Source organism: Chrysoperla carnea, chromosome 5 (assembly GCF_905475395.1).
Source record: "Chrysoperla carnea chromosome 5, inChrCarn1.1, whole genome shotgun sequence".
NCBI lineage: Eukaryota > Metazoa > Arthropoda > Insecta > Neuroptera > Chrysopidae > Chrysoperla > Chrysoperla carnea.
The window spans coordinates 58862114-58880502 of record NC_058341.1 but is presented as its reverse complement, the minus strand read 5'-3'; the positions used below and the strand labels follow the sequence as shown (position 1 = coordinate 58880502).

Below are 18389 nucleotides of genomic sequence, written 5' to 3'. Positions count from 1 at the left end.
ATTGTGTGTGATAAAGAGCGCGAATAAAAAGGGAATATATAAAGGAGGGAGATGGATATAGGAGTGACAAGGTGTGGACAGTGTTGATTATGATGTGGTGATTTTTTTTTTTTTTTTTTTGAGGGAAAATAGAAATTGTAAGAAAAATAACAATTAATTTAATTCACAAATAAAAACAAAAAAAAGGATTTATACTTATTTTAATTACATGATAATTTACAGGAGTGTAACAAATGTGTGGAGGGGTGAAGAAAGAGGAAGGAGAAAGGGGTCACATATACAATTATATTTATATACGTTCTATACTTTTCAATAAACGCTTACTACAGTCATTTTTTTCCATAATTCACTTTTTTTTTCTATTACATTAGAGCATTTTTTGAACAATCCAAGAAAAACAAAAAACTTGAGGGAGACATTTCAAAATAAATATGATTTTTATTGCTTTTGAATAGGACATTTACTTGGTTTTTGTGGAAAAAAATGATAATTTTTATAAAATAAAATTCTTAAGCCATTTTTTTTTTTTTTTTTTGAATTAATAATAATTTACAAATTAACTTTTTTTTTTTTTTGGGACAGGAGGAAAACGTTTGTTTTTGTTTTGTGGGTGTGTATGTGAGTGTGTGTCTGTGTAAGGATACGTTTGTTTCTCATCGTTTTTTTTTTTTTTAATTTTTTAAATTTTTTTGTCTTAGTTTGTTACTCTCAATAAAAATGTACATATTTTTACACTCTTTGGTACATAAATTATATAGATTGAATAATGAAAAATTTTTTAGTGTTGTTTTTTTTTGTCTTAAAATATACAATTAAAAATTTTATACAATTTATTACACGCAATAAAAGAATTTTTTTCAGTTTCAATATAAATATTTACAGATTGCTTCAAAAAAATCATAGTTTCGTTTTTTTTTTTTTAATGATTTTTTATTTCTTTTATTTTAAATATAATATTTATAATTTTTTTGATTTTTATTTACAACTAAAAATTGTTTTAAGAGGAACATTTTTTTCTCGTCTGTTTTTTTTTTTTTTTTTTTTTTTTTTATTAACGTTTTTAATCACCCCAAAAAGAATATACAGGTCCTCGAATATAACCAACAAAATGTGTACCTACTCCATATCTAAGATATTGAAGATCCGGCTCGAAGGACCAAATATAAAAAGTAAGAAAATTCGCAAGCGACAATTTTTTACATTCATTACAATGATAAACATTTTTTGGGGATTTCAAAAATTTTCAAATTAAAAAAAAATAATAATTTTCTACTAATATTGTGCATTTTTTTAAAATAAATTAACAAAAAAGATTTTTTTCCTAAATTTTCTTTCTGAGTAAGGGGAATGATGAATTTTAATAGTTGAATTTTAATTTTTTTTTATTTAATATCAATATTTTGTACTTTTTCCTATATTTTAAGCTGATTTTTTTTTATACATTTTTAAAAATTTTTGTGTTTTTTAATTTTATTTATTTTAAATGTAATATTTTTTTTTCATTTAAGCACTTAGCGGTAAAAATTATAAATTCTTTTTTTTCTTGATTTGAGATTTTATAACGCACAAAATAATCGAAAACAAAAGTTTTTTTTCTTGTTTCTTTTAGTACTGTGTGTAAAATTAATAAAATAATTAATAATTAATAATAATATAATTGAAATTATAATTTGAAAAATTATCACATGTGTTTTTTTTTCTTTTAAATAGAAATTTTTCGCCTTGAAAATTCAAAATAAATTTTTTTTTATAATGGTGGGAATTATAATTTAATTAAAATTTTGTTTTATCACCTTAAGTTGTAATTTGATTTCATTGAAAGTATTTTTGAGCAAATTCAGATCTGAACAGAGGATTATCAAAGTAGTTTACTATTTTTAAGGTTATGTTGATACTAGAATAAAGAAACAATTCACAGTTATTCGAGGTAATACCCTCTTCTTAATTTTTTAAGATGATAAAACATAATTTTTTATAAAATATTACAGATAGATTTTGTTTATTAATTGCCACTGGTTTGTTGAACTAAATTAATTAATTCGGAGGGAGATTTAATCAATTTTTTCTCCCTCCTTTAGCGTTCATTTATCCACATTTTTACTATCACTATCATTTGTTTTTACATCTAAACCGTTAACCATTTTTTCAATATTTTTTAAATCACTAGGCGACGAATTAGTCGTGGTAGTTACATTTGTAGCCCCAACTCCTGCCGGAGATGTTGTTAGAATTGATGAAGATTCTTGAGGTGGTGTAGGTGAGGTCGTTGAAGGTCTTATTGGTGGTGATATTGAATTCTGTCGTAATTTCCCTGAGGGTGAATTACTTAAACTTCTATGTGAACTTGGTGTGACTGTTTCAAACGCACTTCCAATAGGTGAACTTCCCACTAAGTGAGATCCACCTCCACCACTGTTTGGTAATGTATATGGGGTAAATCGATGACCACCCTTTAACTGGGACAAGGGTGATGTAGGACTTAAATGATGGCCATGAGGATGTGCTAAGTTTGAATAATGACTAAATAATGCAGGATGTTGAGCGGCAAGGGCAAGTTGGGCATTGAATAATAAACTAGGATTCATACCTGGTGCATGACCAGTGAATAATGATAAAGGAGGTCCAAATGGTGGTCCAGCGGTACTACCAGGATATAATCCTGGTGGATAAAGGTATGGTAATAAATGTGGTGGGGGATGTATTGGTGGACCAACCGATATGTTTGGTGATGGATATTCGCCAGGACTACCACCATGATTATTTGTGGATGGTCCTGGTAGTGTTGATGAATCTTTCGTCGGGGATGTTGATCCACCAGGCCGGAATGCTGTAGATGAACCGGTGAACGATTCACTACAACTGCTATCGGAACCGTCTCGTTCTGAATCATCGTGTAAACGGCGTCGTATTGCTTCATCATCGTTGTGGATTGCAGCACCGGGTGTGTGTGAGCCTAAAGCAGAGAACCATGCTAATATTAGAAAACGGGGTTGTAGAAACACCCGTCCTAGGTATATTTTTAAAAAAAAGTCCATACAAATCTGGACTAAAAAAATTTTAATAAATTTTGAAAAACTTACCACTATGACCATGTCGAAGACTTGCTACACTCGATAATCCATGACCCAGATGAAGTGGACTCTCTGGTGGACCCACCACGTCTAACAGTCGATCATCATCATCTACATCTCGATTACTATGATTCTGTTGACGACTGGCATTACTTGCACTACTGACAATTGCACTGCTACTATCTGCAGTCATTCGTGCTGCTACAACCGGATGATGCTTATCTGAATCATGGCGTTGAGCTAACATCGCTTGCCTGTAACAACGGATTGAAATTTTTTCATTAAATTTCTAGTATTAACAATAAATCTTATATCTAATATCGTGGAATGAAATTGTTCAGAAACAATAAAGGACCATGTTTAGCGACCTTCATAAAAATATGAAATACGATTTCTACTACATTTTTGGGATGTTTTCTGTGACAAACACCGACTAGATGTTAGATTTTAATCAAGACAAAATATTAAAAAATGTATTTGTGTAACTAATTTTTAAAACAATATATTCGATTTGAAAATGCAAGAATATAACAATATGAGTTGACTAAAACAAGATTTAGATTGGACTTCCTGCTGTGTTGATCGCATAGAAAAACATTAAAATATAAGTAACTTTTGAATATTGCAATAAAACTGTCAAAATGGCACTTCAAGTATATTTATCATGTCTTTTCAAAAAAAAATAAATAAAATTATTATACTATGATTATAATCTTTTTTTAATGTTAAACATGAAAAAAAATTGGTATAAAAACTCATCAGCATAGTTTTTTAAACATCAACTAAATCGCGATACTTCCATAAATATTTTGGAAAATTTTATAATTTTGCTCTTATAATACGCCAAGGTCGCAGCGCAGTGCTGACCTTGTTTCGTTAGTTTTGACGCTCTCTTGAAAAACTAAAAATGCAATAATATTCGATTTTAAGGAAAATTTAGAATTTTTACAATCTCTGTGCCAATTAGCTTAGCTAACGCAGCACCTGCACTACGAATTTTTTTAAAATAGTGTAGTAATATAGAAATGTCCAGAAATAGTTAATTATTTTATGGAATGAGAAGGATTTACCAGAAACTCTAAAGAAAACAAGATTTAAAAATTATTTCGATATTTTTTGGTAAATTTAAACTAAGTATCTAGCTACGATGTTTTGAATACGATGTTCTTGAAATCATTTCATAAAACGAGAACATAGTTTAATTCATAAGATCGCAGTTCTGTAATTTTGTGAAGAGTAAAGAAATATCTCGTGTTTCAATACAATTTACTAACGACAAAAGTTCAGTGACGATGTTCAAAATTTGGCAGGCCTTACTTTACATTTCTTTTCTTCCATATTACATTAACAAATACGATAATTTCCTTCCAATAACGTATTATCTCCAAATTTTCGTCTAGTATTTTTAACACTCCAGAAATCGATATTTTAAATTTAATTAAACATTAGAAATACGATGAAAGCTTTCATTAAATAGAACAGTGTTATATTTTTATTAACAGCTTTTTCTTTCCACCACCAAAAACGGTGTACACCACAAAATAAAGTTGCTTATGCTTACACATTTTAACGCACTCTTGTGTATGTAATATTTTTATCGATTAACATGTACTATAATAAATTTAAATGTCCAATGTTCGATGTACAAGTGAAATTAGATCGTAAGACAATAACATATCAAGCGGTAGAAACCTTTTGAAAATTTGAAAATTATAGCTTCATTAACTTTTTTCTCAATTTAATTAAAATGCCATATATTCAGTCTTTACTGAGGAAGAAACGAGACTCAATTAAATTCCCATTCAGAAGGTATTCCAAGTTTTTCAACGGGTATTTCGTTTTGTAATTATTATTGTCGGAAACATTTTAATGATATAGGTACACAATTTTGTATTTTTTTTCGTTGTTATAAAGTGGCAAAATATGAAGCTATAGAAATTGATCACAGCATGTGATTAAAATAATATATTTTTTTTTTTGCTTTGCTAATGTTATGTAACATTTTTAATATAAATATGATTTGTGGAGATTGTTAAGGGTTAAAAAAAAAATCACCAAGAAAAAGGGTTCGTTATTTTCTATATAACGAATTCATATTGTTACTATTAATATACACCTTAAGGGCAGTATTTAAGTGGTTTTTATTGAAAGCCTTTGTGTATGGTGTTAATTATTTGGTGGTTAACTTATATAGTTTGAGAATCATAAATGCAGTCATACAAAAGAGAAATAAGGATTTTCCCTTAATTGAAAATTATCACCGGAAATATGCTCATCAATTTGGATGAATACCATTTAATTCAGATAATCAGGACACAAGAACTCTAAAATCTGGTTTTGAAATCGTTTTTACAACATATAGTGTCCGAAAAAAAACTGAAGAGATCGAAAGAACCGCTCAGTAAATTGATTAATACCAACAATTTCTATGTGAATAATCTTGCATGAAAATTTCTTTTCTTTATTATCGACGGATATACTCTTAGACATTAGTCTATTTTGTCTACTGATTATTAAACCATATACGGAATGAGCCATTTTGCTATAAAAATTGTTTTGATAAGATAAATTTATATTTATTTCAGAAGCAACAAGTGAAAATTAACAATTGCTTCACTTAATTGTACAAATACCCTTTATAGACAGAGTGTGAAATGTTAGACCTTGCATTGTTTTAAAAATTAGATAACTTTAAAAAAAAAAAAAAAACAAAATCATTTATGTCAAATGGTGACATTCTAGCCGCCTTAACGGAATCTCAAAAAATTTTCTATTTCCCCCTTCATATTGTTCTAACCTAATTTTTGCACTCACGGGTAAACATTTTTTACATTTAAACTTTGTTCTATCACTAACGGCTTAGTAGATGGGTCCGGCGAACCCAAAACAAAATTAACCTATGTTGTTCATTTATGAACTCAAACTCACTTTTTACGTCTTGAGCACAATACAAAAATTGAGCTTGGAATCGTTTCGTTTTTGAGTGATAGTAGTGACGAACGGACCGACAAACGAAAAGGGACTAATTAAGTGATTGTATTAACACCTATACCAAAATTTTTTTCATCTTATCAATACTTTTAAGCGTTACAAACTTGGGACTAAAATTAGTATACCTTATATGTATTTTATATATTTATACAGAGTATAAAAACGAAAGAAAAATAATTTGTCTTACATGGAAAATCTGAATTATATATAATATCTTACCCCCTTTGAATATACCAACATTTAAAAAAAAAACCGTGTTTATCCTTATGGTATTTTTACCATTTTAAATATACGATCCTGTTCATCCCAAGGATAAATAAAACATATATTATATAAGCTATCTCATGAATAATTTGAACTAATTGAATAATTCCATAACAATATTGTATTTAAATGTACACTCTATCCCGAAACGTTGCACTAGTAAAAGTGTGAGTAGACAAGCTAGGATTCAGAAGGGTGGTTTGGTGAAAATGATAATAGTTTATAAAATGCAACAGGAATAAAAAGATACATCACAGTTTATTATCAGTTTGTTAGTCAGGAGTAAGTATATGGTTAAGTTGTGATGATGTTATTATGATCCTTAATATTAAAAGGATACATTAAATTTACTCAGAGTCTCAGGCGATAATTTATATTCAACCACACAATAATAAAATACAAAGGATTCGATTCCTGTAATGTATGCAATTACAGTGGAACTGATTTTGGATAAGATGCTTAGAATTGCAAATAATTTACACTTGGGGAAATCAATTGTTGCTTGAAGACATTGGGTGCTTTGCCTTTGGTGAGGAGGATGCTGACTATTGCTTGCATGTGGGATAATTTCCAACTGGACACGTGGAAAAACTATCGAAAAATTTGTTTTATAGCCCTTAATATAATTTGGCCATTTGTAAACGTTGGTTGAACACGTTAATCTCAGGAACTACTAGTTTGAATTGAAACAGTGTTGGATAGCCCATTTATTAAGGAAAGCTATAGGCTGTATAACATCACGTGCTAGCAGTTACCCGCTAACTTCGCTGGGCGATTTTGAAAACTACTGAATATACCTCATACATCAGAATAACACAAAAGCATTTGGTTTCATAATAGAAAGTAGCATATATTTCGAGTGTTATGCATCGGGAGATTAGTGAGATCGTACAGAGAAGCGGGCGAGCTATTGCCAGTATCTTTAAAAAACTATCTTTTTTTAGGCCTTTTATCTGAATGAATTTTGTATCTGAAGAACTGAATGAAACTGAAAACTGAAAAATAGAAAATGTATTTTTGCAATTTGTTTCCTCGCGGATCACTATCAAATTTTCGCTTCTCCTGGTAAATAACATATATTTTTGAGTTCCAAAGAGAAAAAGAGACAAAATACAAAAATCTTTCTATAAAATGATAGACAAAAGATGACACTCGTTTATTCACGCTTTCTTTTTTTAATACACTTTTCCTAGTTTGATTTTTTTTTACTTTCAATGGAATATTTATTATAAAGACACTAACAAGGTTTCTTCTAATTGAAATTTAATGATGTTTTACTGTAGTTTATATTGTATTTTTATTGAGTAGGGTGCTATAAAAGGGTATACTATATAATATACTAATATTATAGATCACAAAACCCAAGCCAACATTTAATTCCCTATTCTAATAGTATCAAATTAAGGATACAGAGGGGTTAAACATTTTAAGGTTAAATAAATTGCAAGTTGTTCCTGTGGGATGTCATCTAATACTATAGTTGTGAATTTTATATTTATTTTCGAAGTGTATACAAGAATAACATATATATATATATAGAAAAAGTAGGTATATTTTCATTTAAGTAGACCCTATTTTCCTGCTTGAAAGTTTTCTTAATTCACAAAGTTTTGACAATCTTCTGTTGATTGATTTTTCTATTGAGAAAAGCACTCATGATGTCCAGCAGTCTATGCGACAATCAAGATGGTTTTCTTTAAAAAAAAAACAACGCTGACCTATGAAATAATTATACCATTGAAAATTTAAGCCTATTATCGGAGCTATATTTTGAGTTTAACTTCTTTTCCCGATTTTTAGACCAATCTGTAAGGACAAAATAATCTGCTTTTTTGATGCTCGTTGTTTTAGTTTTAATTAGTTTCTCTTTTGTAATTATGTCTAGATTTTTCGTTGATTTTCGGGAATTTTCCTCCAACCTGCTCGTTCGCATTTTAAGAGAAAACGTCTACAAATTAAAGCCCTTACTTTACGATGTTTTATCTCCATAATATGATGAGTTTTATGACTGCACTGTAAACTTCATTAATTTTTTGCTGTAAGTTCTAAAATAACTTTATTTTCCCACCGTTGTTAAATGTATCAAAAGATACTGATTCATATACAATTTTCCGTTGAAAATTGATATCACTATAATCTCATCTTGAACTTTGAATATTTGACAGTTTGTTTACACAGTTTAATGACAATATTTGGATTTTGGTGGCTAAAATTTTACAGACAATTTTTTTCGCAACAAAAGTATCTTCCAATTTGAATATTTGTTCAATTTCACAGAGGACGAATGGAGGACGAATAAAAAGTACAATAGAAACACATAGAAACACAAGACATATTGCTAAATAAATGGTAAAGACAAAGTACCCTATTTAAATTGTCGTAAAAAAGGACATTTGTTTCTCATTTGTTTTACAAAAAAAGAAATTTGTAAATCATTTCCATTTTACAACCATTTTCAATTATGTAAATCAATTTCGGTTAACATTTTTCCTTTTAAGCAAAATTTACATATTTATTGTGGTTGAAAATAGAAATGTGGTAAAAATTTTTGGTTTATATAGTGCAGCTTAAATACTTACTTTTTCTCCCGTTTACCAGCGCCAGTATCACGAAATCCTTTTGCAAATGGATTATTATCAATTTTTAATTGGGTAATCTGAAAAAATAAAAGAAAAAAAAAAATTAACTTTTATGAAAAGTAATCAAATTATTGCCGAATTTGACTAGGAATTTTTGTTTTTTAATTTTGTGCTAGCATTTTTTATGGTATAAAATTGATACAGTTTTTATTACAATTTAGAGTGGGTATTTTTGACAATAGTCTTGAAATTTTCCTGCAAAATATTGATAAACTAAACGAATTCAAATCAATTAAAATTTTGAAGTTTTGTTTTAAAATTGTTTTAAGGAGTTTGCCGATGTTTCAAAGCATTTGGCGTAAAGTTGATTTCAATTTGTCCTCCAATTTGTCCCAAAATTTACCAAGCATGGATTAAGTAATTAATTTTCTTTTGAGATATTTTAAAGAACGTATATTGGTACTTATCCATGGGAAAATTTTCCAAAGATTATTGGCAAGAAAACAGTTGTGTTCAACTACAGAGAGTAGGTAATATTTTGGGTACATGGTACAATTAATTGCTCTATTCAAATTGATACGATGTTTGGACAACTTTAAAATATTGGAGCAAGAAATTGAAAAATAATTTAAATAAAAAATCTATATTTATGAGAATTTAATTATAATGCTTTCAAAATAAACTTATTAATCATGAAACTTCATATGGAGGAACACCCAATGCGTTTGTGAAAGTTGAAACATTGATTACTCTCTGAGAAATAAACTCTCAGAACATTAATTTTTTTTGTATTATTTTAATTTAAGAGATTACGGCTATATACATATATACAAGTATATAGTTTTAAGTACCAAATTAAAATTCATTATTATTTAAAAACTTACCTTCTCATTTTGATAAGCGGTAACAGCAATAAATTCCGTTTCTTTAAACACATATGTTCGAAATGTTGAATATGGCAGTTTTAGAATATCGTTTGCTCGTACCAAATGAAACCTTGGTTGATATTTGTGCATTGAATTTAGTATCGTCTGTAACAAATATAAATTTGATTATTTAAATGTCATTTTCATTATTGATTTAATTAAAAATTATGGAAATTTATGTAATTTAAAACAAAAAAATTTTTTATTCGACATTTTTACCAAAATTTAATCCTTGTTTTCTCATTTTTATGATTGAAAATTTTTTTATAAGAATAATTTCAGTGAAAAAAAAATAGGTTAATAATCGCAAATAAAGACTTAAAAAAAGAAGTTATTATATGTACTAATTCGGCGAGCACTTCGAAATTGATACACTTCTGAAAAGCTTTCTGTACCGCAAATATGCTTTGTTTGTTTCAACGACACAAAATATTTTCTTTCCTTTTGTCAATGTCAGTTCAGCAGTTTTTCTATGAAAAACTACTAAGCTTTTGAAACACACTTTTACACTTCTTTTTGCCCATGAATGGTCATAGAAAAAAATATAGATTTCCACTATGAAAGTTCTTATTTAGAAATGAAGGGCGGAAACGCATTAAAATTATCGTAGTTTTAATACTGCTTTTTTGAGATATTCAAACTGAGTTGGTTAAACTAATCATTTAGAAACGTTTTCAAAAAAAAACAGCAGGATAGCGAACGTTGAATAGAACGCTCCCTCGGAATACCTGATAGCTGATCGTCACTTTGAATTTCGTAAATGTTTCTGAATATACAAATTTCAAGGAAATTTTAATCTGTCTACTGACATTCTTCCAATTTCTGATTAAACGAAACCTTTAACTGTTACCATATTACTATAATATACGGGTAGAAATTTATGGCGTTTGGTACAATGCTGGTATGGTATAGAGACGGATACTATAGTATCGATGTAAGTATAAGTAGTATTACAGTATTGAATAGGGCTATCAGAAGTATTGTGGGTATTGCCAACCAGTATTGCCAATTCTTATCGTGTGCAATGGGAGCTCATGTTCCATCAAGTTTGTGTGATAACAAGAATTTAGAGGTTGCTTAGGCATCGAAACAAGTGGCATTCGTAATTCTTTGAAGCTTTAGTCCAGCTTCCATTTTATCATCTACATTTTCAAAGGGCTTTATAATTTTCTATGACCGTTTCACTAGTTCCGGAAAGCCAGGAAACTGATGAGAATAGCAGAAAAAAATCCGTAATATGACTAGATTTTAATTCAAAGCAACAACATTATTTGTTATTGCTATTTTTAATAAACGTATGTAATGAGTTTTCGTTAAAAAGCATTCAAAGCTTTGGAAATAAAAATCTCTCCTAAAAATTATTATAGTATTGTACAGAGATATAAAATAATCGTACAAATTACACAGAATAAATAATAAGTAAAGCTATTCCCAAACAGTTTAAAAAGTTAAAACGCGACAAAGACAAAATACAAAAAAAAAAAAAAAAAAAAAAAACATGGTAAAATAAATAAAAGCTACAAAAACAAGTGACAATATTTTTGCAAATGGATACACATTCGTTTATTCAGATAACGTTTGTGGTGTTATCTACCGTTAATTAGTAGTAACTACCAGCTTCAGTTCACTAGTAAAACATTTTATACATAACAACGTATTAAATAGATCTGGGACCAGAAGTGAAATATGATAATTATTTCCGAAAGGTTTAAAAGTGAAAATGATATGGTCGAGTGCGTGATTAAAAACTTAGTCCTATTCGAAAGTTTCCAAAGTACTTATGCTCCTCTTTTAGAAGGCCTGGAAAATTTTAATAGCATGACAATCTCTCGAAGTTTCTGTATATTTATTGTGAAAATAAGATAATTGAAAAGAACGAGATAGTCGTCGTACGATATCTGAAAAGTGGCAATTTTTTAGCTACCGGACAACTTATTATTCAATTATCTTTTTTCTTGAATGTCCACCTGAACAAATATTCATCAATTTTCGTCTTACCAAACAATGGGAATTATGACTAAATTTTTTTTGATAGTTTCAGGTGAATTCTCACTGCCCGTATAGAAAAGTAAAGTTGGCTTTTGAAAATCTTTAGCAGTACGCACAATATGAAGGTTTAAAAGAGGAAGATACTTTAAAAGGGACATCATTGCTGAGTATAGCCATAAAGTTTACATGTGTTTACAAAATCTGTTTTGCAAGAAACAGACGGACAACAATCTTTGAATGCTTATAACTTCTTCGTTTTTAATCAATTTTAATTAAACTTTCGAATTTTGTTATTGAATCAAGTCTACAATTTTATAGATAGGTTACGTGACAAATTCGATATCAGTCATCAACCCAATTCCATATTTCCCAAGATCCTCGAAGCAAAAATCCCCAGTAAATAATCTTAGTTTTATAAAAAAGTTGTTATTCTGAAATGAATGTCAAATACTACACCTGACCCTAGACCTAATAGTGCACAGTCTATCTGTCTATATAGTACAAATATTCATTTGTTTGTTTTTCAGTTTTTTTTTGTTTTGTTTTATACAGTGTATAGTTTATAAAATGTTGTTGTTTTTGTTTTAGTTGTCGTTTGTGGAGGTGCAAATCTGGTTTTATATCCTTCTCTAACAAGAGTAGTAGGTATATGGTAAAACAGATTATTTTTTATTTTACTCTACTATATGAACATTTATAGTTATGTTGTTTGTTAATTCTGATGTATATAGAAGCCGATGAAATGCACTGTTATTACATGTAGATTATACAAATGTATTCATATGATTTTAATTCTCTAGATCAATTTTTTGTTTTTCCTATTTTATAGAATGGATTGTTTATATTTCTATTTGACGTTAAACATTGAAAAGTTATTCAATATAGTTGATGACATTTGTTCAGAATACTTCAGACTGAATTTCAAATGAATCTCTGATTTTATTGCTGAAGAAAGATGGATTAACCAGCACTATTTCATCAATGTACACACTTGGCTTGCTTACATGTTCGTTTGAACTTAGCGAAACGGTTTCATTCCCTAAAATTCGTTCTGAACTTTTCAAATATCAGGTTGGCAGAGCTTAACATTAAAATTATTTAACTAACAACATCTCATGTTGTCATAAACAGGTAAAATCAATCTGATTTACCTTGGAAAAAACGAGGATCTACTAATTACAAATTCAAGTATAGTAATACAATTCAAATATTGACAAAAATGAAATGAGGTTAAAACAAATCGAGTTCCAAAGCAGGAATATAAATTTTCTAACTCCATTAAAAAAGCATGTGGAATGAATTCTAAATGAACGGATGAATTAAAATTCTGTTGAATGTTTAGAAAAAAAAACCATTTCAATTTAAAACAAACATTTAAATTCAACCAATAATAATTCACAGCAGCAAACAAATAAAAGCTGTACACAGAAAACAAAAAACCGACACACATAACCTAAAATCGCGAGTAAAACCTATACTGGGTGTTTCAGGTTACATTTAATAAAACCTCATATCAGGAAGAATTCAATTGCTTTTATTCAAATTGGTTTTGGCTTAAAAATTGACGTACTGAGATTACATAATTTTTTTTTTTTTTTGAGAGAGAGAGAGAAAGCAGTGTTGTTTTTTCACATTTGTAGAGAGCATAGTTGACCCTTGGAGTCTAAAAAAATTTTACGTATTACAACTCTTGTAATACAGCTTATTTCTACTCCGATGACTAAATAATTTTCGTGGTAATCTGAAAATCTGTTTCCTTATTTTATTTTTTATTTTTATAGTTTGTTAAAAAGTTTTATTTAAAAGTGACTGCCGTCATTTTTTACATCAAACCAATATTTTCCGAGGATAGTTGAGCCTATGGTTGAAATTCAAGACGGTGGTAAATCTTAATGCAACGCCAGGAAGAAAACTAAGAAAATCTAGCGTCTTTTTCACGACGATACTTATTGTAATAGGTTAATATATCAATTTCAAAAATTTTAAAATTATTAACCATCGCTTGCTACTTTCCCTCCTCATTGTATTGACAATACGGTAGTTGCTTGATGTCGAATTTGCCATATTGTTCATAAAAATGTAAAACTAGACTTGATATCATGACAAAATTTGAAAGTGAAATTAAAATTGATTAAAAAACGAAGAAGTTATAAGCATTCAAAGATTGTTGCCCATCTTTATTTTGCAAAACAAATTTTTATATGTATTTTATATGTAACTCTATGATAATATCGGACAATGACGCCACTAACCTATATCTTCCTCTTTGTTTAATTTGGAATTTTAATCGATCATATTTTGCGTACTTTTGAATAGTTTCAAAAACAAACTTCTCTTTTCTGCTCGTGCAGTGAGAATTAACATGCCTATTCTGCCTGGTAGACTCTGTAGATTACCTATATACAATACCTGGAGTATTAAGTATGTATATATTTATACAAACATTTATTCTATCACTTAACGATACAGAAATTCGATTTTTTTATTCATATTTTGTTTTTGGTTAAATCAGTTTGGTTAAAAAAAACACAAATATTCTTTTAAATATCTATATGCTATACTTATCTCTTTTTATTCACATGCACTAAAATGAAATGAGTATATACTAGTTAAGGGTTTTTTATTGTAAAATATACATAACCTCATTTGCAAAAATGACATTTAGTTAAGAAAAAAAAACGTATGATTTTGTGTATGTTTATATACGTATTAATGTAGTTGTTTTTCAAAAGTCGCTTGTCGGCATTTATTTAATTTGTAAATAGGACACACACGATGTTTAAAGATGTGGTGGCTTTTTTGTTAAATTCACTTAAAAAAATTACCTAGTATTAATCAATAATACCTTTTTTAAAATCGTATAAATTAACATTGCTTTTAATGGATTTTGTAATATGGCTTGAAAAATTATCGCAGACGTGACATTATTGGATTCAATATATTGTATTCCGTTTGGGCTACCTTGTTTGTCACACATTATTTTTTGTTTGCAAATAAGACACTTGCTTAAACAAAATAAATTAGTAGTGATGTAAGGGACTGTTTTTATCAAACAAAGTATATTTGGATTTTTAAAACAATTTATACTAATTGAGAATTACTTCAGGTTGTTTAGCCTTTGATTCATTTGTGGCTCCATTAATGTTTAGAGCGAAGAATGTGCTTGTTACAAGTCAGTCACGTTCTTTGGAATATGGAAATCAGGAAAATCGAAATATGGAAATCAGGAAAATCTTAACAAATCTTGAAAATTAAAATAGATCTGTATAATGTTTTTTGATTGATTTTTATTCGATATTTTATCTGCTTTCCAAAACTTAACGCTTCGTCTTACAAAAAAAAGACCAGCAACTTAAAAAATATGTTGTCCTTATTTTTGGAATTTGTAGAGTAAGAAGGGCTACAAACAAACAAAAAAATAGTTCGTATGACGACTGAATTAGTAGTTTTTCAGATACTGCACACAAAAGCTTCAAAATATTGGCATCGTATGATTTCAGGAGAAAATACAGGGCAAATTGTCAAACGAACCCAATTTTTGTATTAATTATGTCAAAATTATCATATTTTCAGAGCAGAACTTATTTCTAAACAAACAACTAGTTTCCACATTTTTTTAAAAACATTTTTGTCTCACGATCAAATGAGATAGATTTGCGTTACTTTTGAGCCGAAATTATTTCTAAAACGTCCAAAAAATGAGTTCAAATGCCTAACGAGTATCTTAGGCATGAACTGTGCTATTATATGAATATTCAGTAGAATACATACAGTTTGTTGATGAAGTAAGCAACAACTTACATCACACAGACCTTACATGACAAAAAAAAAACATTAAATGATTTTTATATATACAATAAATTAATATAATTTATTTAGTTAGATAAAGATAGTGTTATTGATTAATAAAAGAGGTGTGCGATTTGAACTACGGATAACACGTACATACATAATATAAGACTAATATAATGTTTGTTTGCCTTTTGTAACCATTTTCAGTACCGCTTTTGAGGTACGTATTTTTAAATGTATTATTTTATTATTATTAACTCTAAAATAATAACATTCAATAATTTATACGTCGCATTAACTATAAGAATAATATACCTACGTCCTTTTTACCTCCGCATTCAAAAAAGAGTATAGCGTTAAAAAAGTCCTATGCACAAGCAATAAGAATTGTGTCGATAGTTATAAAAGTCTCAAACAAAATGGATTTCGAGTGATTCCATAGCAAATATATGTATACCATCATTTGTCAAACTAATTCGATTATTGCATTGTCTGGGTCAAAATTTATATATATTTTTAACAAATTCCCAAGCAAAAAGGGGTTTGTGATTTTTTCTATTTTTTCAAAAGGAATTAAGGATGTAAGAGCGCGGGAGTTATGGGGGTTGCCCGATTATTTAAATAAATACATGACTTCAAAAGTAAGAATACAATTTTTCTATATCTGGAGTAATTTTCAAAATATCGAAAATTGAATATTATGTTTAATTATTTAGTTTTCAATATTTCGAAAATCAAGGCAGATATCGAAAAATTGTGTTGTTATTTTTCGTCTTCATTCATGAACTTAAAACAAAAGTCATCATCAAAGTTGAAAATAAGGTATAAATAATTTCAACCACAAGTCTTAACTTGCCTTGGCGGTGGTACTACCGTAAGAAGATTACAAAAAATCGAAACAAAATTTTTGTCTCCAATTTCAATAAGAATCAGTTGCATTTCTCAGATACCATCCAATACCATAAGATAAGCGAATTTTCCAGCTCGATTTCAGGAAATTTCTTGGAAAACATTTCTATAGTCCATATTTAGGGTTCAGAACACATGTCTTATATATAGAGGTGCTTTTTTGCTTGCTTGACTTGTTACCTTAACATCTTGTGCAAAAAGGACCCGTCCATGTCTTATTTTGTGTTGAATAATACAAAAAAAATATTAAAATTCCATACGTGGCTATAATGTTTTACTCGTATATATTATCAATATTTACAATCACTTTTTGAATTATTAATTATCTATTTTAATATTTATTATTATTTAATAAATAAATAAATAAAATATCGACAAAATTTTATATTATTTTATTAATAATATATTAATTTTTATATTAATTTTTATGAAAGTCGTTTGTTTTGATCTTCAGGCAAAATCATTTTTAACTTTAATGTGTAAATTTTATTGTCAATTTTTCAAAAATTTGTAAATAAATTCAATAATTATTGGTTTATAATTATAATCTATTGATTATTATTTTATAGTAAATATTTTGGCAATTTTTCGTTGATGAATTAAATTATTAGCTTTAAGTATGGCTTTGAATCTCACCCGCATTGATTAAGCACTATAAACCGATCGGTAAAGAAAATGAGGTTTAAACCGTGACTCGTGTGTCAATTTAATGTAATTTTAAATTGTTTTTTTTTTAGTGTTTCGAATTTCAAAGATGTTTCATTGTCTGCTCCTTTTGTGATTAAAGCCGTTGGCATATAAAACAAATACACGTCCTTTTCGAACCCTTTAGAGAGTTAGAAACTTCCTATCATTTTTTTGTTGCGAATTTCAATGATTTACTTTTAACATAACCAACGGCAGGTCAAAAAAAAAACATTTAATAAAAAAATGTAACTTTATTGGGAGAAACTATATTTTTATAGTTTTTTTATTTCGATTACAAAATAATGTCAAAATTAAAACATTTTGAATGACACATAACAAGCTAGAAAGAATTCAAATTTCAATTCAATTCAAATGAGAATGAATTCAAATTGAATTGTTTTGTATAAAAAATTCCTCAAATCATTGGCCCTACAAACACATAGGTAACACATAAAATATATAACTTGTAATAATATTTCAAACATAAAACTAACATTTCAACAAAAAACAAAAATCTATACAAAATGGTCTTCGGTAGTATGAGAAACTGTTGGACCTTGGTTTTCAATAATATTCACTTAAAAGTTTTTTTTTTTTAGTTAAACATACTTTTTTTTGTTGAGAATTTAAATATTAAATCGTACAAGATCATAGTGTACTGTAGATCAGTTCTTAGTGTACCGGTGATCATCCTCAACTATTTTACCTGAATGAGTTCTCTGCAAAATGTAACATTTTACTCTTAGCAAAGGAAGGATATTATTAGATCAATGACAACCCTAAAAGGTTCTGTTTACGCCATCGTTTTCACTACGTAGGTATCCAGTAATGCCATTGATCATTGTTACAGGACATGTTTTATTAATCTAAGATACTAGACCAGTAAGTTTTTTCATACTTTGCTTTCTCCTCATTCTACACTTCAAATTGAATTATGTATTGCATAAAATATCATACTCCAATAAATATTAACAGTGATTTAGATAGAAAGTGATTTGGGAAGAAAGTGAACACAAAACATAAATTGAAAATAAATAAACGTCTTGCAGAATACCAAAGAAAATTTCATCAAGGTCTCACCAAGATCTCAATTTCCAGTTATTCCTACCTATTATTCCCACTCACTATACACTTTTTTGGAAATGAAATACTACACAGTAATTAAGTCCCTATTTATAGTT

At 28.3% G+C, this 18389-nt stretch overlaps 1 protein-coding gene across 6 annotated transcripts in view; it reads right to left on the bottom strand.

Moving 5' to 3' along the window:
• Positions 1-1794: 1794 nt before the first annotated feature.
• The window catches only part of LOC123301833 (optomotor-blind protein-like), a 136541-nt gene continuing 119946 nt past the window's right edge, over positions 1795-18389 (bottom strand). For 4 of the 6 annotated variants that reach the window (XM_044884745.1, XM_044884748.1, XM_044884746.1 and 1 more), the window contains exons 4-7: positions 9790-9936; positions 8906-8982; positions 3081-3331; positions 1795-2971 (exon numbers count right to left, since the gene is read on the bottom strand). In XM_044884745.1, the coding sequence (XP_044740680.1) occupies positions 2082-2971; positions 3081-3331; positions 8906-8982; positions 9790-9936 (1365 nt within the window). In that variant the 3' untranslated portion in view covers positions 1795-2081. The remainder of the gene's footprint in view (positions 2972-3080; positions 3332-8905; positions 8983-9789; positions 9937-18389) is intronic. The other 2 variants (XM_044884747.1, XM_044884750.1) reach the window with 1 other exon arrangement.